Source organism: Scyliorhinus torazame, chromosome 3 (genome assembly GCF_047496885.1).
Source record: "Scyliorhinus torazame isolate Kashiwa2021f chromosome 3, sScyTor2.1, whole genome shotgun sequence".
In the NCBI taxonomy this organism is placed as follows: domain Eukaryota; kingdom Metazoa; phylum Chordata; class Chondrichthyes; order Carcharhiniformes; family Scyliorhinidae; genus Scyliorhinus; species Scyliorhinus torazame.
This window is the reverse complement of record NC_092709.1, coordinates 110147940-110175501: the sequence shown is the minus strand read 5'-3', so window position 1 is coordinate 110175501 and position 27562 is coordinate 110147940. Positions and strand designations below refer to the sequence as shown.

Below are 27562 nucleotides of genomic sequence, written 5' to 3'. Positions count from 1 at the left end.
CTTCGTTTAAGTTCAATATCACTACAGTAGAAATATATTAAAAATAACCTTTTAACCAAAGGGTAGCAGTGTGTGGAAGACTTCTGTTTGCAATTTATAGTAAAATCATAAATGCTATATCTATTCATGGACTTAAGATTTTGGTTTGAGTAGCAGCAATCTTCCCCTTTGGCTATTTGTGTCTGTTAATAGTGGGGTTATCTTACACAGGATTTTGTAACAGAATAGATAATCCTCACTGTGATCTAATGGTTAGCTTGTAGTTCTTCCATAAAATCGTACAGCACACGAGGCCATTTCACCCATTGTGTCTGTGCTGGCTCTTTGAAAGAGCTATCCAATTTGTCTCACTCTCCTGATCTTTCCTCATAGACCTATGTAAATGCAGTGCCACTAAATTAAAGAAGAGTTCGTACTTCGAGCCACAGATTTTGGATGCAGAGCAGGAGAATATATTGAGTCCCACGTAACTGATATATTCAAAGCACCAGCAACTTGGGAAAATGGGTTATTTTCTACAGCTGAGTCCTATATGGAACATCCATAGAATCCCTCCAGTGCAGAAAGAGGTAATTCGGCCCATTGAGTCTGCACCAACCCTCTGAAAGAACACCCTACCTAGACCCCCTGAAAGAACACCCTACCTAGACCCACTCCCCTGCAACTCCACCGAACCGTTTGGACACTGAGGGGCATTTTGGTATGGCCATCCACCTAACCTGCACATCTCTGAACTGTGGGAGGAAACCGGAGCTCCCAGAGGAAACCCACGTAGATACGGGGAGAAAGTGGAAACTCCACACACAGTCACCCAAGGTTGGAATTGAACCAGGATTCCTGGTGCTGTGAGGCTGCAGCGCTAACCTCAGTGTCGCCCATCTATCATCACATCTAGGAAGCTTGTCAATAAGGGCTCAGTGATTCCGTGTTTGTCGGTTATGGGCGTTACCCAAGTTTTAAATTGAGATTTTGGCAGCCACTTCCTGATTTTCAGGGATGCAAAATCTTCCAAGTAGCTTGTTTTTTGTTTGGGGTCGCTCGAAGTGCAAATAGAAAAGTTCCTGAAAGTCCACGTGGCACTGAGGTCCCCGGAATGATAATGTATTCCTGTTTCAATCGATCATGGATTTCTTTGTCATCAAGGTAGAGACAATCCATTCAGGATTCTTGGCTGTTCTCCCCTCTCCCCTTTTCTCACCAATTCAAACCTATCGTGTCCCCTTCATCTTAGTGCTGACCAGCCCCCACCCCATCAGTCCAGTATCTGTCAGGGAACCCCCCCCATTTTTTTCTCAAATCTCTCCAAGCTCCTTTATGGGTCTCACCTGCTGCTGCCTTTATTTCCAAATCCACTAATCACCCCATGCACTAATTGCTCCCCACCTCGTCACTACACCAGCAGCGGGATAACCTGACCTCTTCTTCCCCACCCCAGGGCATACGCAACTGCCCCCACCCCACACACACATATGGGCAACCCCCCAGTGGGGCTCCCCATAGTGCAGTGCCCGGCCATGTCCCTCGCCACCCGGGGGCTAATAAAACCTCTGTTCCTCTTGCCTCATCAAGACTGGTCTTCGTTTTTGAAAACCAGTAGTGATGCTCATCAGCGTGACATCATGCCACCAGCATGAGGGGTGGGGGAGGAGCTAGCGTGGGTGGATGTTATGCCATAAAACTGTTTAAGAATGTTTAAATGTATTAAAATTCATAGAAATCGGGTTCACAGTCAGAAAGGGCCTGAACCTGACCACATCACTGGCAGTGAGGAGGTGGGGTGATATCAAACCGATACCTCGCTGGTGCAAATCCCATTATGGCCCTCTCGTGAGATTTAGCAGCCAGAATGGGATTTGCTCCCACGGCAAAATGGGGCTTCCAAATTCCACCCTATGTCTCAGTTAAAAAACTGCTTTCATCTTTTCTCTTCAAACTCCTATCTGTGATTCCTGTCTCTGCCAGCTGTTACCTCCATCTCCAATTCTCCTTTCTGAAGCCCTTGAATGAATTGTCCCTGCCCAGATCCTTGCTCAATCCTTCCCTCACTTCATCTTTGAATCTCTCTCAGATTTCCAGCCCATCCCACAAGACCTGAATGGTCCCAACGAATGATAAACTCCTTGATATCACAATGAGGTAATATCGTTCATTGACTTCTCTGCAACCTGTGACCTGGTCTACAATAAACGATTTTCATTTCATTTCATTTCATATCACCTTCGCCTAAAACCCCTCTGCATCCAGCTTGGTGAGACTACCTGTGTTTGATCCCACTCTTTTACAAGGGTAAGCAGAGTATCTATCTTGTATCTACTTTTTCACTTTGCACTGTCACCTGAAGAGTTTCCCAAGCTTCCATCCTTGGCTCTTTCCACATGCACATGCTATCAATTGGCAATGTAGATGGCACAGTAGCCCGGTGGACCAGCACCAGGGACCCGGGTTTGATTCTCTGCTTGGGTTACTGCCTGTGCAAATTGGTGTACAAATTGAAGCTGAACCCCAAGTTGCAGACAACATAATCTTTATTAGTGTCACAAGTTGGCTTACATTAACACTGCAGTGAAGTTACTGTGAAAATCCCCTAGTTGCCACATTCCGGCACCTGTTTGGGTACACAGAGGGAGAATTCAGAATGCCCAATTCACCTAACAAGCATGTCTTTTGGGACTTGTGGGAGGAAACCAGAGGACTCGGAGGAAACCCACGCAGACATGTGGAGGACGTGCAAACTCCCCACAGTCACCCAAGGCTGGAATTGAACCAGCAAGGCAGCAGTGCTAACCACATTGCCACTATGCCGCCACAACTGAAGAACAGGGGTGTTTGAGATGTTTCCGATGATTGAAGAATTTGATAGGGGAGGGAACAACTATTACCTCCGGTGGGGGAGTCCAAAACAAGAGGATCTATCCTTAAATTTAGAGCCAGGATGCTCAGTGGTGATGAAAAGAAACGCTTCTTCACATAAAGGCAGTGGGAATCTGAAAACTGCCCTCCATCCCCTAAAAATTGTGACGATTTGAACATTTCAAAACTGATGTTGATAGATGTGTACCTTTTCACAGCACCATGACCTTCGACGCAGGTATGCCAAGGAGGCAGGTCCTGAACCCCATGCTGTTGGCACCAATTTTCTCAGTCCCGCTGTCCAGCCAACCTCCACCGCCTAACATACACCTTCACATGCATCATAGAATTTACAGTGCAGAAGGAGGCCATTCGGCCCATCGAGTCTGCACCGGCTCTTGGAAAGAGCACCCTGCCCAAGGTCAACACCTCCACCCTATCCCCATAACCCAGTAACCCCACCCAACACGAAGGGCAATTTTGGACACTAAGGGCAATTTATCATGACCAATCCACCTAACCTGCACATCTTTGGACTGTGGGAGGAAACCGGAGGAAACCCACGCACACACTGGGAGGATGTGCAGACTCCGCACAGACAGTGACCCAAGCCAGAATCGAACATGGGACCCTGGAGCTGTGAAGCAATTGTGCTATCCACAATGCTACCGTGCTGTCCTTGTTGTAGACTGGAGCTATGGATTGAGATGATAGAGGCTCCAATTTCTTTCCATCACATGGCTAATAAGGAATCTCTCCTGTTCTTACTACCTGCCATTTGTTTTCGTTTACAAGTGTTATGAATGTACCTTCCTTGGCCATCAAATCCTGGAGTGGGACTTGTACCCGGTGCTTCTGGCTCAGTGGCAGGACACCGCATCACAAGATCTCAATATTTGTTCCACACAGGATTATGGAACCAAGGAAAATAGATAGAGTTAATATACAATCAGCCAGGATCTAATTGAATCGCAGAATAGGTCTGAGTGGCGAAATGACCTCCACCTGTTCTTAAATTGTGATTTTATAATTTACAAAATGGAAAACTACCATAAAATGCACGAGCAAAAAAAGGATGGAGGTCAATTTTGATGGTAACAGTTGTACTTGCATTTTTGTCATTAAAATTTTCTATTTGACTCATTAAGTCCTCTGTACTGCACATTGAAGTGTTGGTAAAGTTACTCAAAAAAACACTGATACTGAAACACTCATTTTCTAACTAAAGATGCTACACACCTAACTCCCAAGATAATCGAACCAAGGGTAAACTTTAGATTTGGATTGACACCGTGAGGTTGTTAACCCATTGAAATGAATAGAGCTGAGGTTATTCTCCAGTGATAAATACAAAAAAAAGTTACATTTTTCACAATAAGAAAGTTGTAACCATCACCGGAAATATGTGTCTGCCAATCAAATTGCTGCTAATATTTGAAGTGAATTTTGGTCAGGAAAATAAGAAGAGCATATTACCATACCCTGACCTCCATCCCCTTTATCAGTAGCCTATTCACTACAGATATTGGACCTCGCTTTCCCAACATAATAAAAAGGGCCTTTGGAGAAAGTAAAAGACATAACTTTAAAGATCCAGGGCGGCACGGTGGAGCAGTGGTTAGCACTGCTGCCTCATGCTGCCACCGACCCGGGTTCGATCCCGGTCCTGGGTCACTGTCCGTGTGGAGTTTGCACATTCTCCCAATGTCTGCGTGGATCTCGCCCCAGAACCCAAAGAAATATACATGGTAGGTGGATTGGTCACACTAAAATTGCCCCTTAATTGGAAAAAAAGAATTGGGTACTCAAAAAAAAACTTAAACTTTAAAGATCCATTTTAAAGAGAATGAAAATATAATAGAGAAAATAACAATGAAAGGATCCAAACATAGAAGAAAATGGAAACGGAAAAAAGAGAACTGAAATCGATTGCTTCTGACCACGTTTAAATACTTGAGAAGAGTACTTTATATTCACTATCAGTTTCAATTTGTTTCTACACTTTATGTTCTAAATATTAATGATAAATTGATTTCTTAACAAAAGTCTGTTCAGAATACTGGCAGAATGGCTCTTATAACACAGGAACACCATTAAAAGATGAGATAACTAATAAAATTGTAGTTTGGGAATTCCTCACTTTTATTCCCATACTAACTTCTCTTGTCGAACTCCTCGTAAATAATGCCACAGTGCCACCTCCAGTCTAACCTGGCTATATTCAGCTGAATTCAGTGTGATAATACCCTGCCTCATCAATTTTACTGTAAATAAATATTCAGGATGGTATAAAAGCAATCTCCATCCTCCACTCCATTATCAGTGCTAAGATCCTGAGTTGTATCTTACTCTCCGGAGCTCTGGTCATCAAATCTTTCTCCCTACCTTCAAAAACATTCCCAACAACAATTTGCATTTATATAACATTGGAAAAACATTCCAAGATGCTTCACAGAAGTGTTATCAATCATTGAGCCACTATATTTGAACATGTGACCAAGCTAGTAGGTTTTGAGGAGCATTCAATGGAGGAGACAAAGAGACAGGTTTAGGGAGGGAATGACAGAGCTTAGACCCCAGACAGTTAAGGACACCACTGCCAATGACAATGCAATTTTACAATTGGGGATACACAAAAAAAACTTGAATTAGAGATCTCTGAGAATTTTAGAGCTAGAGGAAGTTGGGAGGATGGTAGCCTACTGGTAATATTGGACGCGTAAGTCAGGCCTAGGCTAATAATCTGGAACTAATAATCTGGAACACAAGTTCAAATCCTACCATTGCAGCTGAGGGAATTTTTAATTAATAAATCTGCATCGAAAAGCTAGTAAACAGATTGTCAAACCCACCCCCATCTTGTTCTCCATTTCCCTTCAGAAAATAAAATCTACCATTCTTATTTGGTCTGACTTCTGATCCACAGCAATGTGGTTGACGTTTAATTGCCTTCTAGGGCAGTTAGGGGTAGGCAATAAATGATAGCCTCTCCAGCAATGTTTACATCCCAAGAATACATTTTTAAAAAGATACGTAGAGTGGCAAGACCATAAAATGATTTTAAACAATGGTATAAATTTTAATGTAGATGCATTGCCAGATTGGGAGCCAATGTGGATTAGCAAACCCAGGGGACGATAGGCGAACGGGGCTTGGTGTGTGATGGGATATGGGCAGCAGTATTTTGGAAGAGCTCAGGTTTGAGGTGGGACAATCTCCCGCTATCGCTTGCAGGTCGAGTTCAGTCGGTTAGAATGAATATTTGATTTATTGATTTGATTTATTGTCACATAAACATACTGCCTAGATTCCTATTCCTCGTCCAGGGCCTCCCAGTATTCCTGCCTAAATTGTTTTTTCAAGAGATAGACTGACTTATTATGGCAGTGTTCTTTAAACTTTTTTTCTGGGGTCCCATTTTTACCAACCGGCCAACCTTCGGGATCCAACCCGGCCGACCTTCGCGACCCACGCCGGCCGACCTTCGCGACCCACGCCAGCCGACCTGCGCGACCCACCATTTTCTCTTACCTTGTTTGCTGCTGACAAAAATCGAGGAAATGGTTTTGGGTCCTGCAATGGAACCTGTTGGATGAAGGTGAAGCCTTCCGGTGTTGGAAAGGCTCCCCGACCCTCCCGACACCCGCCCGCGACCCACCTGCGGGTCGCGCTCCCGAGTTTGACAATGCCTGTATTATGGTATTTATCTGGGTGAGCAAGGTCCCAAGGATTTAAAGGGAGATGCTTCAGAGGGAGCGACAGGTGAGGGGGCCTTGCAGCCACATTTGTTATATTACTATTGGGTGGCTAACCCAGAAAAGGTATTGGGGACCCGGGGACTCTCTGGGTAAGGATGGAATCGGAGTCAGTTAGGGAGACGAGCGTGGGGGCGCTAGCATTGGCGCCACTCCTGGTAGCGCCGATGAAATATTCAACAAATCCTGTGGTGGTGGCCACACTAAAAATTTGGAGACAGCACCGCCAACGTTTCGAATTGGGGGCAACATCGCAGCTGACTCCCATCTATGCAATCACTGATTCAAACCGGCAAGGCTGGATGCCAAATTTAGTGTTTGGAAAGAGATGATTGGAGAAGGTGTGAGATCTATTTTTGGAGGGATGGTTCACTAGCTTGGAGGAGTTAAAGGAGAAATAGAGGCTTTTGGTCGCAGAGCTGGGTTAAGCATTTTTTTCCGGTGGTTCAGCCACCCACCTTGTTGGAACAGATTTTATCCTGCGCTGGATCGGTGGAGGATAGCACGTCTGGGATGTACCAGCATATAGCGTGGGTGGAGTTGGGTTCGGTTGAAGGGACGAAGGCAAAATGGATGGAGGAGTTGGGGCCGATACTAGCGGAGTGTGGTATGAGGCATTGAGGAGGGTGAATGCGACATCATCTTGCGTGAGGCTGAGCCTCATTCAGCTAAAGGTAGCTTTTCATGCTCACCTCATTAAAGCAAGTATGAGCCGCTTTTTTGAAGGGACAGAAGATAGGTGTGAGAGGTGTTCTCACATGCATGTTCTGGTCGTGCCCAGGTTGATGGGGTTTTGAGGGTCCTTTCTTGACACCATGTCGGCGATCCTGAATGTGGAGGTGACCCTGCCCATTGGTGGCGATTTTTGGGGTCTCCGAAGTGCTGGAACTGCAGACGAGAGAAGGGGCGGATGTCCTGTCCTTTGCTTCGTTGGTGGCTCGGAAGCATATCTTTTGGACTGGAGGATGGCGGCACCACCGAAGGCTTCGGTGTGGCTGGGTGATTTGATGGAGTTTGTGCGCCTCGAGAAGGTCAAGTACACCTTGAGAGGGTCGACTGAGGGGTTTTATCAAGATGGTGACCGCTCATTGTGTACTTCAAAGAATTGGTCACTGCTAGAGTTTAAGGGGGGAGGGAGGCTTACTTGTTTACAGGGGAGGGTGGCCCAGGTGGGGCGGGGTGTGTGTGTGTGGTGTGGTGGAGGTGAGAGTCTTTGTAAAAAGTGTTTATTGATGGAATCTTGTTGAAGAATGTTCGTGTATTTTATATTCTTTCTTATGAAAGGTAAAAAATGTAATAAAAATCATTTCCAAAAATACCCCAAAGGTCGCCGATTTAAGGTGATTGGAAAAGGAGCCAAAGGAAACATAAGGAAAATCATCTTTATACAGCAAATACACATGTGCATCTAGAATGCACATCCTGAAGGGGTGGCTGAGGCATGGTCATCCTGACTTTCAAAAATGGAATCGGATAAAAACCTGAAGGGAAAGTGTCTGTAGGCCTAAGGGGAAAGGGTCAGGGACTAGCTGAATTGCTCTTGCAGACAGCCGATCCCACCTCCTGGACACACTACCAAAAGTGTGCAGTCGAAGGTGCAACTCTCACATTGGGCTCATTAGTCATGCAAGAACCCACAGAACCTTTGGCCAGTAACATGGAGTTTCTTAGGTGGACAATCATACTCCTTAGCAAGTGATCGTCGAAGAAGAAGCAGATGATATACTAATTACTGGTACTAATGAACAGGAACACTTACATAACTTAGAAGCCACAGTGGAATGCCTTCAGATGCATTGTCTTTGTGTCAGGAAAGATAAGCGTGACTTTCAAACAACAGTCCAATATTTAGGTCATGTGAATGATAGTAAGGGTTTACACAAGGCATCTGAGAAGATGAAGGCTACAATGGAGGCCCCACAACCAACGAATGTAACTCAATTAATTCCTTGGGTTAATGAACTACTATGGGAAATTCATTTTGAATCTAGTAACCCTGCTTAAACTGTTACATATTTTATTGTGTGTAAAACATGCTCTGAAATGGACACCAGACTGCAAAAATATATATTAACTAAAGAAGCACTGAAGTAGTCAGAAGTGTTACATTTCAACTCAAAGTTACCAATGGAACTTGGCTGTGATGCCTCCCTGTATGCAGTTGGAGCAGTGGTGTCATACATATGACATTCAGGGGACGACGGACCAATAGCTTTTGTGTCACATACCTTAACAAGTGATGAATCAAACTATGCTCAGTTGGAGAAGGAGGCACTGAGTATTATTTTTAGTGTGAGAAAATTTCACCACCTCTATGGTCGTTTCTTCACATTGCTAATGGATCAAGGGCTCTTAACAGCTATTTTTGGGCCACATAAAGGTATTTCTTTGTTGGCAGCAAGTAGACCCAACGATGGTCTTTAATATTATCTGCACATTTCTATGAGATCAAATACCATCGGTCAAAGAGCCATGCCAATGTGGATGCTTTGTCACGTTTGCCTTTGCCTTCTGGTCAGATACCACTCAATAGTGAAAATATCTTTTATTCTGCATTCTAGTGACTGCAGCTCAAGTCCAACAACATCCCAGAAGTGACCCATGGTGGGGAAGGTGCTGGAATGGAATTAAAAGGGAGGATAGTGGGAACTATCCAGAATTAAAGACATACACATCCAGGAAACTCGAGTTGACAGTACATAGCAGATACCTGTTGTAGAGGATGAGGTTAATAATTCCACCAAACTTGCAATAAAGAGTATTGGAACAATTACATGAAGGACACCCAGGTATAGTTTAAATGAAGGAACTCACACAGAGCTACTTTTGGTGGCCAGGAATCGATGCCCAGATAAAGGAAAAATCAGGACTGTGCCAGTGATGTGCGCAGGTAAGGAACGCACCGCCATTGTCCCCATTGCATCCATGGGAGTGGCCTAAAATGCCTTGGCAATGTCTGCACATTCAATTTGCAGATCCATACAAGGGGCACATGTTCATGGACGTCGTAGACACACACTCCAAGTGGCCTGATGTGGTTCTAATGAAATCAACAACCAGGGAACAAACCATTGAAAAAATCATTGAGATTTTCGCCAAATTTGGGAAACCAGAACAAATCGTGAATGACAAGGACCACAGCAGTGGTTCAGCAGTTCGAGGGCTAATTAAAGATGAGTGGTATCCAACATATAAAATCATAACCTTACCGTCCCTTCCACAAAAGGTTTAGCCAAAAGTATTGTCCATTCTTTGAAACATACATTGAAAGCCACCAAGGACCAAGGTTCATTACTTTGCCGCCTGAACAGTTTCTTGCTGACGTATCGTAATACCACACAAGCGACTACTTGGAGTTCCCCAGCTTTACCACTCCTGAAGAGGAAGCTGAGAACTACATTTGATCTACTCTTACTGCAGGAGATGTCTGAGATAATAGAACACAATCAGCAGTCGAAAATCTTGAGAAGAGAAAACAATTCGAATAGATGCTTGTTTCAACAAGAAGAGCAAGTGTTGGTGTGCAGCTATACCACTAGCAAGAAGTGGGTACCGGCTCAGACTGGCCCTATCTCCTATACAGTGCAAACTGAAGATGAGCTAGTATGGAAATGACACGCAGATCACTTTTTATCTACACAGATCAATGTGCCATTACCATATATGCCAGAACTATCTCAGGAGGAAACGCCATCCATACTACCAGACCGTGTGACTGCGACTTCTGGTCAATACGCAGAGGCAGCGATTGCCAAAGAATCCTCTGCTGCTATTAGTCTTACTTCTGCAAAAGAGTAGAGACTGTAGCCAGTTAAAATGGCTAACTCCCGATTAGAATGGGCAAACCCCGATTTAAAATGGCGAACGGAAGAGGCTGATGGGAAAATCAGCCAACAGGACTCAAACAGGCAGCTGCAGGCAAAACTGTGTATTTGCCTCTGGGGAGGCCAGACAGAATCGATACCTGCAGCCATCAACATAACAACACACCAGCCATCTGAATATAAATTAGCAATCCCCGGGAACAATGTGCAACAAATTAGACACACAAAGCCAACCCAGACTTTTCGGCGCCAGCAGGAGCCTACACAAAAGAGAAGTGAATGACCACCCCAAAACCGCCCATCGATCAAGGAATCGCTCCAGCATTGGAGAATATCGAACCAAGTGATTGGGACGAAGTCCAATCACTTGGAACCAGGTACAGGGTCCACCCCGAAAGGCGGGAAGCCCCTGGGGACTATAAGAATAGAGTCCAAGGTCATATCAAGCTCTCTCTCCATCCTTCCGCACCCTTCGAGACCCTACTGCTGACCTTCTACAACAGCCGCGAGAACCGTAAGTCTTACTCCAACGCTCGCTACGAGATAGGCACTCCTGACTATCGACCTGTACCCGCTTTGAATCCCGCAGGCTCAGAACCCATACGAAAGGCCATTTGTTTCCCTGACCTGGTGGGCCATTTGCAAAGTTAAGTATTGGCCTGTTAGTTGTAGGAAGTAGCTTAGAAGTAGAATTAATGTATAGGTATTGGTTACTGTATATAATAAATGTGCGTTGATTTAACTCTTACTAAGCGGTGTGTTGGATTATTGATCATTACTCGGACTTGAACCACGTGGCGGTATCAGAAAGATACCTGGCGACTCAAGAGCAAAGGTGATAGAACAAGAGCAATTAAACTAAGGCTAAAACGAGCAACAAGACATCCTCTGAAGAACTTGAGAGTAAAGTCCAGAAGTGCAGAGGAAACCAGTACGAAATAGATGCCCACCTGATCCTCTTTTTTATTAACTGTAATATGACTGTGTAATTATTTAATCTCTGTATGTCAACATTTTAATGACTATGTAAAAATAATATAATTATTTGTTGTGTTGGACTTAGACGTAAAGGGGAGGATGTTATATGTATGGATTATTGTTGCATGGTCCCTTTAAGAGCCTAGTGATAGTCCGTGATGTCATCAGCTGTTTTGCGGGATTTGCCTCAGTCTGGACCAAGCCTTTGAACAGTTCATAGCCATCTAATAATTATTATTGCGTTCAACCCACGTGCTTCAACATTACATTATTTTATCCTGTAAGTACAACATAAAACAAAAACATTTGTCATATTTGGAAAATGCTTTGATATGTGTTTGATATTCAATAATCCACTGGGCTACGGATTATGCTTTGAAAAGTGTGATTAGGTGCAGGAGCTGCCTATTGGACAGCACAGACATGATGGGTCAAATAGCCTCCTGTGCTGTAAATATTCTATGCGCAAAATTATCCATTTGGGAGACTATGGGCTGGATTCTCCGATTTTGAGGCTATGCGCGGAGGCAGCACAGTAGCACAGTGGTTAGCACTGTTGCTTCATAGCACCAGGGTCCCAAGTTCATATCCCGGCTTGGGTCACTGTCTGTGCGGAGTCTGCACGTTCTCCCCGTATTAGTGTGGGTTTCTTCCGGGTGCTCCGGTTCCCTCCCATTGTCCAAAATTGTGCAGGTTAGGTGGATTGGCCATGCTAAATTGCCCTTAAGTGTCCCAAAAGGTTGGGTGGGGTTACTGGTTACGGGGATAGGAGGTGTGGCCTTGCGTAGGGCGCTCTTTCTAAGGGCTGGTGCAGATTCGATGGGCCGAATGGCCTCCTTCTGCACAGTAAATTCTATGATTCTATGATAAGTGTCTAGTTTTATGATGAAAATATTGATGAGGCCCCAGCACTGACCCTCCGACCGGTGAGGGGCTAGCAGCCACGCCACGTAAAGCGCATGGCCTTCACAAAATAAATGGCCGGAGAATTGCCGGGTCCGTGGCCGCATATGTGCACGGCGACGACCTGCAGCGATCGCACCGTAAAACATGTGTTTGTTTTGCTTACGAGGCCTGGAGCGAGGATAGGGAGGATGTAAGGTGACCTACTATCAGCACCGGAGAAGAGGAAGGAGGTGTTCTTCTGGTGTGCTCTGCGTCAGTTTGACTTTCTGGTGTGACTTTCCACTGTTGAGAGTCTGCTGCTGGAGCTGCAGGAGGTGGAGAGAGAGACGGATTGATCCAAATGAGGAACTTGATGAAGATGTTGAAGAAATGTTTTTGCAGATTACTGGTGACTTTATTGGACTGTTGACTGTTTAATTTTTAAAGTGTGCTTGGTTTTCTTTGTATAAATGCACTGTTGTAGTTTTGTTTTTGTACTGATATTCTGGAGCGAAAAGGTGCTTGTCTGTGTCTGGCACGGTGGCCTTTCCTTGCCGGTTACTGGTTAAAGTGATGTCTGAATTGTCCAGTAGTTTGTTTTCATCTTTTTGTATAAAGGTACTGTTGACCGTTTAATGAACAAAATGTTCTCAAGTGGCTTCTCGTGGGCATAAGTGTCATGTCTCAGACGGTGATTATTGCATCACATTTCAATCAAACTTTGATGCCTGAACACCGTGCCAGAACTCTAGGAGTGTCAGCACGATAGAGCCAGCAGCCACCAATCAAACACTCAAGAGCTGGCTTCAGTACTGTGGATATTCTCACGACCAAACGGTAAGTGTGTGGGTCGGGGAAGGCACCAGAGCATTGCCTCCCTAAGGTTCCCGGCAGGGTCCTGCTGTGGCCGGGGGTGAGTGTGCAGAGCGAGGTTCTCCAGCACAATTGGCTCGGTGGATGGCACTCTGAGAGTAGGTGGGACACGTAAGGATGGAGGAGGCTTGGGTGATTTGAGGATCCCAGGGTGGAAGCCCTGACTGATTGTCAGTCTCTCTCCTTCTCCAATTCCTTACAGATATAACAATATGGCTGTGTTGTCAATCCACCAGATGCTGCCCTTGCAGAGGTGGTGACAGCCCAGGAGGCCAGAAGCCGGAGACGGTGGCAACAGCACCGACGCAGGCTGGAGGCGGCATCCCATGTGCAGGGGCCAACCTTAACCCTGAAAACCCGGCTGCCTATCAGGCTGAGGAGGAACCCTGAGAGGGACGCCAGCGATGGCCCAAGGTGTGCAGGCGTTGTTGGTTTTACGATTAGAAAACAGACAGCATGTGCCACAGGAGACTCCAGCTCAACAAAGAGACAATGCGGTGCCTGTGCCATGTCCTTACGGACGTGGCACCCCGTGGGGGTAGGAGGACACCCGTTCCCGGTGGCCGTGAAGGTCACTGCAACCCTGAACATTCATGCAAGTGGATCATTCCAGGGCTTGAGCGGGACTTGCGCGGCATTTCCCAAGCTACAGCCCACAAGTGCATCTGTGAGGTCACGGATGCTCCGTATGCCCGGGCATCCGACTATATCAACTTTGAACTGCACCAGGCCCACCAAGATGCCCAGGCTGCAGGATTCTCCACCTGCACCTGGATGCCCCAGGTCCAGGGGGTAATTGATGTCATGCATGGCACGCATTGGGGCACCATTCATTAACAGAAAGGGGTTCCACTCCCTGAATGTTCAAATCATGTCCGACCACCACCTCCGGAACATGCACATGTGTGCATGCTTCCCAGGAAGCGTCCATGACAGCTATATCCTGGGACACTCGAAGATTCCTGGCATCTTCGAGGCATACCCCAGGATGACGGAGTGGTCCTTGGGGGATGGGGTACGCGCTGATGTCCTGGATGATGACGCCAGTCCGGAGGACAGAGACCGAGGCGGCGACCCAATGTAACAAAACCCATGTTGCCACCTGTGCTGGCATTGAGCGGTGCATCGGGATGCTCAAAATGCAGTTCCAATGCCTGGAATGCTCTGGTGGTGCACTGCAGTTCACCCCCCCAGAGGGTCTTCCGCTCTGTGGTGGTCTGCTGTACAATCCACAACCTGGCCCAGCAGTGGGGCGACATGCTGGCAGAGCAGGAGGGACATACAGCCTCAGCTGAGGAGGAGGTGGACCAGGACGGGATGGAGGACGACCCCGGGGAAGACCAGCAAGAGGAGCCGGAGGATAGAACATAGAACATAGAACATTACAGCGCAGTACAGGCCCTTCGGCCCTCGATGTTGCGCCGACCTGTGAAACCACTCTAAAGCCCATCTACACTATTCCCTTATCGTCCATATGTCTAGCCAATGACCATTTGAATGCCCTTAGTGTTGACGAGTCCACTACTGTTGCAGGCAGAGCATTCCACGCCCTTACTACTCTCTGAGTAAAGAACCTACCTCTGACATCTGTCCTATATCTATCTCCCCTCAATTTAAAGCTATGTCCCTTTGTGCTAGACATCACCATCCGAGGAAAAAGGCTCTCACTGTCCACCCTACCTAATCCTCTGATCATCTTGTATGCCTCAATTAAGTCACCTCTTAACCTTCTTCTCTCTCACAAAAACAGCCTCAAGTCCCTCAGCCTTGCCTCATAAGATCTTCCCTCCATACCAGGCAACATTCTGGTAAATCTCCTCTGCACCCGTTCCAATGCTTCCACATCCTTCCTATAATGCGGCAACCAGAATTGCACGCAATACTCCAAATGTGGCCGCACCAGAGTTTTGTACAGCTGCAACATGACCTCATGGCTCCGAATCTCAATCCCTCTACCAATAAAAGCTAACACACCGTACGCCTTCTTAACAACCCTCTCAACCTGGGTGGCAACTTTCAGGGATCTATGCACATGGACACCGAGATCTCTCTGCTCATCCACACTGCCAAGAATCTTACCATTAGCCCAGTACTCTGTTTCCCTGTTATTCCTTCCAAAATGAATCACCTGACACTTTTCTGCATTAAACTCCATTTGCCACCTCTCAGCCCAGTGCTGCAGCTTATCTATGTCCCTCTGTAACTTGTAACATCCTTCCTCACTGTCCACAACACCACCGACTTTAACGTCATCTGCAAATTTACTCACCCATCCTTCTTTTTTTTTAAAATTTAGAGTACCCAATTATTTTTTCCAATTCAGGGGCAATTTAGCGTGGCCAATCCACCTACCCTGCACATCTTTTGGGTTGTGGGGGTTAAACCCATGCAGACACGGGGAGAATGTGCAAACTCCTCACGTGGTGGGCGGCAAGCGACTGGCATGCCTGGAGGACCAGGGGGGCACTCATCCTCACTTGATTTTCATAGGACGAGCTTAGTTGGCCAGCTCACCCCTCTCCCTCAATCCCTCCTTCCTCCAACCCTCCGCCCCCATTCCCTGCCGGCCCACCCACTACCCCCTCCCCAAACCCCCAAAACCTTATGCACTTCCCTCTATTCCCATCCTATTTATGTATTTGTTAAGATGCCTCTTAAGCGTCACTATCATACCTGCTTCCACTACATCCCTCTGCAGCGTGTTCCAGGCACTCACTACCCTCTTGTGTAAAATACTTGCCTTGCACATCTCCTCTAAACGTTCCCCCTCGCACCTTAAACCTATGTTCCCATGTAATTGACTTTTCCACCCTGGGAAAAAGCATCTGACTTTCCACTCTGTCAATGCACTCATAATTTTGTAAACATCTATCAGATTTCCCCTCAATCTTCATCGTTCCTGTGAAAATAATCCAAATTTATCCAACCTCTCCTCGAAGCTAATATCCCCCAGACCAGGAACATCTTGGTAAATCTCTTCTGTACTCTCTCTGAAGCATCCACATCCTGCTGTTAGTGATTTCCAGGGTCCGTTCCTAATAGGGGGGTTGAGGACGCTAATCTCTGGTACCCTGCGCCCCCCGTATTGGCCCTCTCCCGCTTATTATGGGCCATCTTCTCCTGCGGGACAAAGAGAGGGCATTGCGAACAGCATGCTTGATGGGTCAGGGGGGTCTATAGCAGGGTCTGTATATGTGGGCACCGTGCCTGGAGATGAAGGTTTTGTGCTGGTGGATGCCAGGGGTGACGAGGAGCAAGCACGAAGATCAGATGTGGGGAAGGTGCGAGGTTTCAGACAGTGATTTGTGGGGGGAGGTGGGGGGAGGGGGGGGGGGTGGGGTGCTGTGGGGGAGTGTTGAGAGTTTGAGTGGTGGCAGGCAGAACTGATGCCAAAAGAGAAGTGGTAACTTACTCTTGCAGCTCAGTGGAGATCGTTGGTCTTCTTCCGACATTGGACGGCGGACCTCCTGGTCATGCTGCCTAAACTGACAGCTGCTGCCACTGCCCCCCAGGCGGCATTGCGGACCCTGCTGCTGGTCCTCCGATCCCCCTCGGGGGGACAGGATGGTCCACTCCGCATCAATGGGGTAGAGGAGCCTGGTCGTGTCGGCATCGCCAAAGCAAGGAGCAGGTCTGCGCTTTGCCATGCCTGTGTGTTGACTGGGAGTGAGTGGTGAGGGAGTGTTTAAAAGCAGCTCCCCCTTGATAGTGACGAGATGTTAAGGCTGAAGTCTGGCGAATCAGGTGGCAAGACAGACAGTAATGACGAGAAGCTCGGGGGGCTCATTTCTGGCACTAAGTGCCATTAAATACGGGTCACAATCTCGCCGGCGCAGCCGTTGAGAAACAGCCAACCAATCATTCCTGCAATGACACTTCAAAATCTTTCAGTTAAATCGTGCTAAAACTCGATCAGTATTTGATTGACAGGCTGCAGCATTTGGGAGCTGCAGGATGACATTGTGATCCAGGGTGAGCATGCCTGCAGTAAATGTTCTTTTGAGGATATTCAGCTCAGTCATTGTGTTGGAGGCTGAACTGCAGTCATTGCGACACTTCAGGGAGGGAGAGTGTTACCTGGACACTTGTTTCAGAAGGCGGTCACAGTCCTTAGGATAGGGTCTTCTGGTTTGGAAAGTGGTTAGGAACAGGGGTGTGTGACTGCAGCTGAAGCAGGGGAGGGTTCCCAGAGGGCAGGCATGCAGCAGCGTCAGCCTCTGCAATTGTCCAACAGGCTTGAGGTTCCATCAGCTTGTTTGGATGAGAGTGCAGACTGCAGGGTGGATGAGTTGCCTAGCTGCCCTCTCTTCCCTGTCTCTGTGCGCTTTGTAGGCGATCATTTCTCTTCTGATCGCAGCCTTCAGCGCCTTGCAGAAGGTGGAGGGTGACACCTCCCTGTTCCGGTTGTTAGTGTGTATCTGTCTATGGCCTGTGATATTTTCTGGCAGAAGATCTTGTCGGCCAGGAGGGCCATGTCCAACTTCCACAAGGGGCCTTGGGCACATTCCGTCTACAACCTCACATCCATGTATTGTGCAGCCTGGTTGGAGATTACGATCGTGGGAAATTCCGTTCTTACTATCCATGGAAACACCGATTCCCCACTACAAATAAGTCAATACGGGTGTCGACCGCATGTATCTATGAGAAGAATGAGAACTCCTTTTCTCCCGGGTGCATGAACCACCATAGAATTTCATAGAATTTACAGTGCAGAAGGAGGCCATTGTCCATCGACTCTGCACCGGCCCTCGGAAAGAGCACCTTACCTAATCCCACACCTCCACCCTTGCCCCGTAACCCCACACAATCTTTTTTTGGACACTAGGGGCAATTTAGCTTAGTCAATCCACCTAACCTGCACATCTTTGGACTGTGGGAGGAAACTGGAGCACCCGGAGGAAACCCACGCAGACACGGGGAGAACGTGCAGACTCCGCACAGACAGTGACCCAAGCCGGGAATCGAACCTGGGACTCTGGAGCTGTGAAGCAACAGTGCTACCCACTGTGCTACCATACTGCCCATGCTGCTCCATGGATCCACTGCCCCATTTTCTCCATAAATTTCCCTAGTTCTCTTGCCAGGTTTTCATATTTTTCAGGTTGGCGAAGACTCTGGATCTTTTCACTGGGCTGTTAAGTCTCCTGACGCTCCAGGTGACTATTCTGATGGTTTTTTTTGTCCCCCACCCACTCCTGCATAATCAACCATACTGCCCCTGCACTTTGGGATTTCCCTTTGTTAGGGAGCCATCCAAAATGGGCACGGTCACTGTACTCACCATGAGACCGGGGCATCTGCCTGCGCTCCGGGTATTCCTTTTGTCCAGGGGCCACCCAACATGGCTGCCAACTATGTGTATGCCATGTGGGTGAGCCCTTGCATTCTGGGGCCCAGACGAGAGAACTTGGATGAGAGAAGTGAATGTATTGTTGTCAATTTGCGGACGACACAAAAATACATGGGACGTCAATTGGTGAGGATGACACAAAGAGTCTTCAGAGGGATATAGACAGCTTCAGTGGGCAAAAACTTGACAGATGGAATATAATGTAGGAAAATGCACTTTAATAGGAGGAATAAAGGAGCTGAATATTTAATTGGAGAAAGATGTAGCACAGAGGGATTTGGGGGTCCATGTGCATAAATGATAATAAACTAGCATGCAAGTTCAGCAGGTAATAGGGAAGCCAACTGGAATGTTAACCTTTATTTCAAAGGGAATGGAGTATAAAAGTAGAGAAATGTTAAAACTGTACAAGGCAGTATAGTGTATTCCACCCCTGGGATACTGTGAAAGTTTTAGTCCCTTTACCTAAGGAACGATATACTAGCATTGGAGGCAGTCCAGACAAGGTTGACTAGGTTGATCCCTCGTTCATGGAGGTATTTTCTTATGAGGAGAGGTTGAGTAGGTTGGGCCTGTACTCACTGGAGTTTAGAAGAATGGGAGGTGACCTTATTGAGACAGATAGGATTCTCAGGGGACTTGACTGTGTAGATGCTGAAGGATGTTTCCTCTTGTGAGAGAGTCTAAAACCAGAGGACATAATCTCAGAGTAAGGGGTTGCCCATTTAAGATAGAGATGAGGAGGAATTTCTTCTCTCAGAGGGTAGTGAATCTGTGGAATTCTTTACCACAAAGAGCTGTAAAGTTTGGGCCATTTATGTTCAAAGCTGAGATAGGCAGATTTTTAATCTGCAAGGAAAGCATGGATTATGGGGATTAAGTGGGAATGTGAAGTTGAGGATTATCACATCAGATTGATTATAATCTCATTGAATGCTGTGCAGACCCGATGGGCCGAATGGCCTACATCTGCTCCTATGTCTAATGATCTTATGGTTTGCCACAACCACAATGTGAAATCATTGTGATTCTCTCAGGATGTTTGAACCATCGCCAGGACCATGGATTGAGGTTGGTGGTGATTTTTGTCGATTTGCACATTGTTGACCATCTGCTGGTTGTCATTGACAATTACCACAGAATTCAAGTCATGGGCAGAGTGAAGTCAACTTCAACGAAAGCAATCAAATCAAAACTTGAACAGATTTCAGCCTTGTTCAGAATCCCTGAAACTGTGACATTTGTCAATGGACCCCCATTCAACAGTGATGAGATTGGTAAATTCACAAGTTACCTCGGTTTCCACAATAGAAACATGCTATGTTTCTCATTTACTCAAAAAGGGGGGGGGGGGGACCCGAATGTATGGCTGCTAAATGTTTTCACAGTAACTCTTTGCCATGTAAGCCAACGTGTGAGAAGAAAGATTATTATTATTACATTTACTGATGGCTCAAAATTAGATAGGAAAGTAAATTGAAATGAGGACACGAGGAATCTGCAAAAGGAGAGAGATAGGTTAAGTGAATAGGCATAAATTTGGCAAATGGAGTATAATGTTGGAAAATGTGAACTTATCCACTTTGGCAGGAGGAATAGAAAAGCAGATGGAGAGAGATTGCAGAACTCTGAAGTGCAACGGTATCGGGAAGTCTTGGTACATGAATCGCAAAATGTTAGCATGCAGGTACAGCAAGTGATTGAGGCAAATGGAATGTTGTTGTTTGCAAGGGGAATGTGATAGAAAAGTAAGGATTTTTGCGACAGTTGCACGGAGTATTGGTGAGACCACACCTTTAGTATGATATACAGTGTCATGCGAGAGTACCTTTAAGAAATGGATGTTTAAGCAATGTACCTTTAAGAAATGGAGCTGATCATATTACTGAAGTGATGTCAGAGGGTGGGGGGAGCTGAGCTCACTTCTGCTTTTTTGAGTTTCAGTTTGAGAAGGCAGCTGGGAGTGTCTGTGTGTTTTGCTGTGAGCTGCAGGAAGAAACACAGAGCTGGTCTGTTGATGTCTGACAATCCAAAGACTATAAATATATTGAATGTAACCTAATGTGTTCTACTTTTTGAAGGTTTGAAGTCTTTTGGATATTTAAAGGAACAGTTTGAAGGATTATTTAGTGCAGTAGTCTTTTGGGGTTATCTTTGAAGTAACGGGTGTTAAGATATTCAATGTTTGTTTTTAAAAGGTTAACTTGAGTTCATAGAATAAACATTGTTTTGTTTTAAAAACCATTTGTCCATTCCTGGTGTATCACACCTGGAGAGTACGACGTGTGCTTCCCACAAAAGTTGTGGGTCGGTTGAACTCCATGAAACACTTTGGGGTTCTGTAAACCCGGACCCATAACAACAGTTTTGGTCTCTTTATTTAAGAAAGGATTTAAGTGCACTAGAAGCAGTTTAGAGAAGGTTCACTCAACTGATACCAGGGATCAGGTGGTTATCTTATGAGGAAAGGTTGGACAGGTTGGACCTATATCAACCTGTATTGGAGGTTAGAAGAATGAGAGGTGAATGTAATGAGACATATAAGATCCTGAATAAACGTGATAAAGTGGATGCTGAAACTCTTGGGGTTGGTTAACTCAGTTGACTACACTGTGATGCAGAATGACACCAACGGCATGCTTTCAATCTCCATACTGGCTGCGGTAGTTCATGGAGGCCTGCCTCCTTGCTTTGCCTCATGCCTGTGGAGTAGTGCCCCTCAGGCTGTATATAATCAATTGTTTCTCTCTAATGAAGAGAGATTTTTTGTGGACTATGGCCAAGGACCAATCCACCTAATGTTAGATTTCCATGTTACCTTTCGGATATATTAACTACATTGATCTTAATTTAGTGCAACCTCCTATTATCTGTGGTCAACTGTTGCAATTCATCACCAACCATTTGTTGTAAAGGAAGGAACCTGAAAAGATCTTTGATGTGCATTAAATAATGGATTGTCATGGATGGCTTGCTGATCTGAGTTGTTTGTTTTAGTCATGCATGGCTGCAATTTATGCTTGTCCTGGCCCCATACTAACTAGGCTGCATGCAGCCCTGTAATTCATCCTGGGCCATTCATTATCTCATATCTAATTACATCATTGTGAAAGGTTCCTCTTGTTTCCTCACAAATCATGATTTGGAAAGGCAAGAATGCGGCACCAGGAGTCTTCACTTGATTACCATTTGTCACTGGCAGTCTTTTCCAAAGACAATCAGTTAAGTATGGACAAAATGCAAATGAACCTGTCAGAACCAAATGCTTGCGTGAGGGAAAGAGACTGCTGATTTAAAAGCCCAGGGCTATTTATATTCCAAATCACAACCTTGGTAGTTCCCTTGTGATTGTCCCAAACAATGCAGAGCCTTTCCACCTGGAAACATCAACTTCTGTAATGAAGTGTAGGTACAGATGGATAACACCTATAATTCTGTCGACATTCAAAATTTAAACTACTAGAAGTTGTTTTTTTACTCGTGTGTGTGGTGGCAGTGAATTGCAGCCAGGGTAACTGCTACTACTGGGCTGGATCTTTGTGTGAGCCCAGCTCACAGCAATATCTTGGGCTGTAGGCTATTGTCTGTGGTGCACTGAACTGGAAACAAAAGTCAGATGTTATTAAAATCGTTCACATGCTGTAGGGTGGGAAATGGGGGGGGGAATAGGAAAAACATCAGGGGAAGGAAAAAGCGATGAAAAAAGTTATAAAATCAAAACTGTTAGTGACCACCTTTCACTGTGCACCTAGCTTGAGATTCAAAATCTCATCTGCACTTTCTGTGAAGAAGCTAACTACAGCTTTTGATTTGAAATGAATGATTCCGTTGGACCTCCAGAATTAAACATATGTCCTGTGACCCATTCTATCTAAAACTTCTGAGTTTAGGTCCCAGGCTGAGTAATAGAGGCAGAAAATTCAGTGTCTTATGTGATGTAAATAACAGAAGCAGACCGATGTGAAAATATTTCTCTTTATCCTTTTTTTCTTTTGTCTTGAAATGTATGTCCATGCTTATCCTAGCTCTGTAAACTACAAAAACCTCAATAAAAACATTTAAATAAATAAATACAAAAACTTACAAATACAAGGGCAGTTTTTTCACAGAAAGTTAACACATGGAATGCATATAATATCAAACAAAGCCACACTATCCTGGTGTGGAAACAGTTATTACGGACATGGTGGTAAGGAACAACATGAATCAGATGGACTGATTTAATTGCAAGACTTTGTGTTATAAAGGCAATCCCAATCCTTTAATATGAGATCAAACGACTGAAAACCGGAGTCTTCAGGATGGGCACAGGGAGACCAGAAATTAAACCAACTCCTTTTTGTTTGTACAACACGGATTAGACAGGAAGAGCGAGAGGGGGAAAAAGAAAAACTTTGTTTGCTGCTAATGGGATTAAAGAAAGAGGCTGACATCACCAAAAAATTCACTATTATTACAGCGACAGCTGTTGCACTTGTCATTAGAGGGAAAAGTTCACAGTTTTTGGAGATGTGCATCCCTGATCAGAAAGCCCTGATACATTAGACGTGGCTTATACACAGCTTGTCTTGGCAGGAAATGCCCACAAAGGTCAGTTTATTTAATGATTACACTTTACTTTTCATAAATGGTAATAAGGTAAATGCTCAGGTATCTTGTAAGGAGCCCTTTGGGTGCTGTATGATATGATAGCATTGCTTGTTTCAGTGGATTAACTGCACATCCGTCCAGAGGCGGATCTATCTTACTTTTAATCAGCGGCGTGTGAGCTAATGGTGGGGGTAGGTAGGGTAAATCTATAAAATGATGCTTCCAGATTGATATAATGGATGAAAGTTTTGATGCATTATTTAATTAAATAATATGTATACAGAACACATAGGGATGAAATTGGTCATCAATGGCCGTACAAAACAACGGAAAGCAAATTAGTCATCTGTTTTAGATCTCATCTGATTTTCATTTCTATTTAAATCGATAGAGAAGAAATTCAGCCAATTTCTGCTGATTGATTGATTGATTTTTATTGTCACATGTATCGAAGTACAGTGAAAAGTATTTTTCTGCGGCCAAGGGAACGTACACAGTACGTATACAGTAGACAAAAAGAATAATCAACAAAGGACATCGACAAATAATGATTGGTTACAGTGTGGAGCAAGGGCATAACAAAGCAAATACATGAACAAGAGCAGCATAGGGCGTTGTGAATAGTGTGCTTACAAGGAACAGATCAGTCTGAGGGAGAGTCGTTGAGGAGTCGAGTAGCTGTGGGGAAGAAGCTATTCCTATGTCTGGATGTGCAGGTCTTCAGACTTCTGTACCTTCTGCCCGATGGAAGGGTCTGGAAGTGGGCAATGCCTGGGTGGGAGGGGTCACTGACAATGCTGTCTGCCTTCCTGAGGCAGCAGGAGGTATAGACAGAATCAATGTGAGGGTGACAAGCTTGTGTGATGCGCTGGGCTCAGTTCACCACACTCTGCAGTTTCTTGCGATCTTGGACCGAGCAGTTGCCATACCAGGCTGTGATGCAGATGGATAGGATGCTCTCTATGGCTCATCTGTAGACGTTTGTGAGAGTCGATGCAGACATGCCGAATTTCTTTAGCTTCCATAGGAAGTAGAGATGTTATTGGGCTTTCTTGACTGTTGCATCAATGTGAGTGGATCAGGGCAGACTGTTGGTGATGGTGATCCCCAGGAACTTAAAGCTATCGACCATCTCCACTTCGGATCCATTGATGTAGACCAGCGGGGAGGTCATGCTATGCTTCCTGAAGTTGCTGATCAGTTCCTTGGTTTTGCTGACATTTAGAGAGAGGTTGTTTTCGGTACACCGTGCAACCAAGTGATCTAGCTCCCTTCTGTAGCCTGATTCGTCGTTGTTTGAGATACGACCCACCACATTCATATCATCCGCAAACTTTTTGATCGCATTGGAGTTAAATCTTGCCACACAGTTGTGTGTATATAGGGAGTATAGCAGAGGGCTGAGCACACACCCGTGCAGGGACCCGGTGTTGAGGACTATTGTGGAGGAGGTGCTGTTATCTATCCTGGCAGATTGCAGTCTGTTGGTGAGAAAGTCAAGGATCCAGCTGCACAGGGAGGGGTCAAGTCCAAGATTGCAGAGTTTGGTTATTAGTCTTGTCGGGATAATGGTGTTGAAGGCGGAGCTGTAGTCTATGAGCAGCAGCCTGACATAGGTGTCCTTGTTGTTGAGGTGTTTGAGTGTTGATTGTAGGGCCAGGGACATGGCATCTGCTGTGGACTGGTTGCGGTGATAGGCGAACTGCAATGGATCAAGACCATCTGGGAGGCTGGCATTGATCCGTCTCATGACTAGCCACTTGAAGCATTTCATGATAACAGACGTCAGGGCCACCTGTCGGTAGTCATTGAAGTGAGGTGTTGAAGATGGCTTCGAATATACTCACCAACTGGTCTGCGCAGGTTCTGAGTGCTCACTCAGGGACTCCGTCAGGGCCCGTCGCTTTCCGCGGGTTCACTTTCAAGAAGGCAGCTCTCACCTCTGAGGCTTAATAGTGGGTATGGGTGTGTCCAGGGTTTTTGGGGTGGTGACACTGATGCATTGGCTGACTGCTCAAAGCAGGCATAGAACTTGTTCAGTTCATCGGGGAGGGATGCTCCAGCCCCTGAGATTCCGCCTGGCCTTGCTTTGTAACCCGTAGTCTTGTGTCAGACCGGCCATTGATGTCGTGGGTTTGTGTTGTTGGCTGAGATTCTAGTTTGATCCGGTATTATCTTTTGGCGTCCATGATGGCTTTATGTACGTCGTACCTGGATTTCTTATATTGGTCAGGGTCGGTCGGACTTGAACGCCTCCGTCCAGGACTTCAGCAGGGAGTGAATCTTTCTGTTAAGCACGGGTTTCCAATTGAGGAACACGCGTATTGTCTTCTTTGGTACACAGTCCTCGACACACTTACTGATGAAATCTGTGATGGTGGTTGCGTACTCGCCCAGGTTAGCTGCCACGGCCTTGAATATGGACCAACTCCAAGCTGTTGATGATCTATTTGATTTCCTATGTAGTTCCTGGTCAATTGTGGGCAGAGTTTACCTGTCCAGTACTGACACAGTACCACACAGTGGGCAGAGTTTACCTGTCCAGTACTGACGCAGTACCACACAGTGGGCAGAGTTTACCTGTCCAGTACTGACACAGTACCACACAGTGGGCAGAGTTTACCTGTCCAGTACTGACACAGTACCACACAGTGGGCAGAGTTTACCTGTCCAGTACTGACACAGTACCACACAGTGGGCAGAGTTTACCTGTCCAGTACTGACACAGTACCACACAGTGGGCAGAGTTTACCTGTCCAGTACTGACACAGTACCACACAGTGCCGCACTGCTCCAGAGTTTGGGGTTTGGAAGTTGAGCAATTCCCTTGATAAACATCTAATGACGATTTTTTTTCAAACCACTGACTCCTGGTAAAGGGTTTGGCAAAATGCTTTCCTAATTTTCTGAACGTGATCACTGCTTTTGTTTGACTCGTTTCTGCTGTTACTCATTGGAACTATAAACTTTTAAGTAAAAATAGACTGAAAAAAAAATCACATTGTGTAAAGGACCGTTGCTGCAAATAGACCACCTTCGAAAGCAAGGCCTGCCTCAGTTATCCAAGATGAACTTGTATTTATATAAATATTTTTATGCTCCATTTTCACATTTCCTTCAGAATTTACACCCCACCAACGGTGGTAAACGGTAACGAATACAATGTCAATCCCCTTATCAACAACAACGATCCCATCCTCCCACCACCCCCCAAACAACGGCCTGCATGACAATATAAGCATCAAATAAAACAAATCCTCCCATGGTGAGAAAAAAAGAAAAAGGAATCAGGAATCGCCTGTGGTCACCATTGACATATACAGCCCACCCCCAACCCCACCCCCCTGATATTCAATGCCATTCAATCCCCGAAAGAGTACCGTGAATGACACCCATGAATTGTAGACACCCCCCCATCCCCCCTCCCGGACTCCTCCCCTCCAATTGCTCTTGTAAACTCCTCCCCCCAACCTCAGTTCCTTCCCTCAACTTTTCACCCTGGCTAGACTCACCGAAATCTGTTCTACCAGGCTCCGATGGCCGCAGCCCTCCCCACCTCACTCCCGTTCGCTGGTTGGCTTAAACTGGCCAGCGTGGAGGCCCCCGCCCGGGTCTCCTTCCTCCTTGCCCGGTCCCAGGAAAACCAAGAAATCCCCTTCAGCACACAACCCCAACATACACACCCAAGCCCCAAAGAACCATCATTGCAAATTAAAGTCCCATCTCTTCCCTTGTCCAAATATATACAGTTTCAACTCATTTAATACATACACCAACATGCAGTGAAAAAATAAAGTTACCTGAGGCTACATCGGTACACGACCATTTCTCAATTCTGCCACAGTCCTTCTGCTTTGCAAACTCCTCCGCCGCTTCCGCCGTCCCAAAATAAAAGTCCTTGAATTCGTAGGTCACCCTCAATTTAGCTGGATATACTATGCTGCACTGCACCTTGCTGATGTACAGTGCCTTCTTCACCCGGCTGAAGGTAGCCCGCCTCCTCGCCAGCTCCACCGTAAAGTCCTGGCACATGCGTATACCAGCTCCAGCCCACTGCACCACCCGCTTCTGCTTTGCCCAGCACAGGACTTTCTCCTTCATGCTATACCTACGGAAACATAGGGTTACTACTCTTGGCGGCCCACTCACCTTTGGTATAGGCCTCCACGATCGATGAGCCTGATCCAGCTCATATCGTGAGGGATCGTCCCCCTCCCCCAATAGCTTTGCCAACATCGTGGCAAAATACTCTGTCGGCCTCGGGCCTTCCACCCCTTCGGGCAGATCCACAATACTCAGATTCTGTCACCTGGATCTGTTTTCCAGGTCTTCCATTTTGGCTCGCAGACCCTTGTTGGTCTCTGTCACCTTCCGCAACTGCTTCCCCATCGAGGTGAGTTGATCACTGTGCTGCGATAATACCTCTTCCACTTGCTTCAGTGTCTTGCCTTGCT

General features: G+C 46.0%; 1 protein-coding gene across 1 annotated transcript in view; it reads left to right on the top strand.

Annotated features, from left to right (window-relative positions):
• Positions 1-23029: 23029 nt before the first annotated feature.
• Positions 23030-27562, top strand: part of LOC140408639 (reelin domain-containing protein 1-like) — a 73004-nt gene continuing 68471 nt past the window's right edge. The window contains exon 1 of the mRNA XM_072496110.1: positions 23030-23108. Within this exon, the coding sequence (XP_072352211.1) occupies positions 23097-23108 (12 nt within the window). The 5' untranslated portion in view covers positions 23030-23096. The remainder of the gene's footprint in view (positions 23109-27562) is intronic.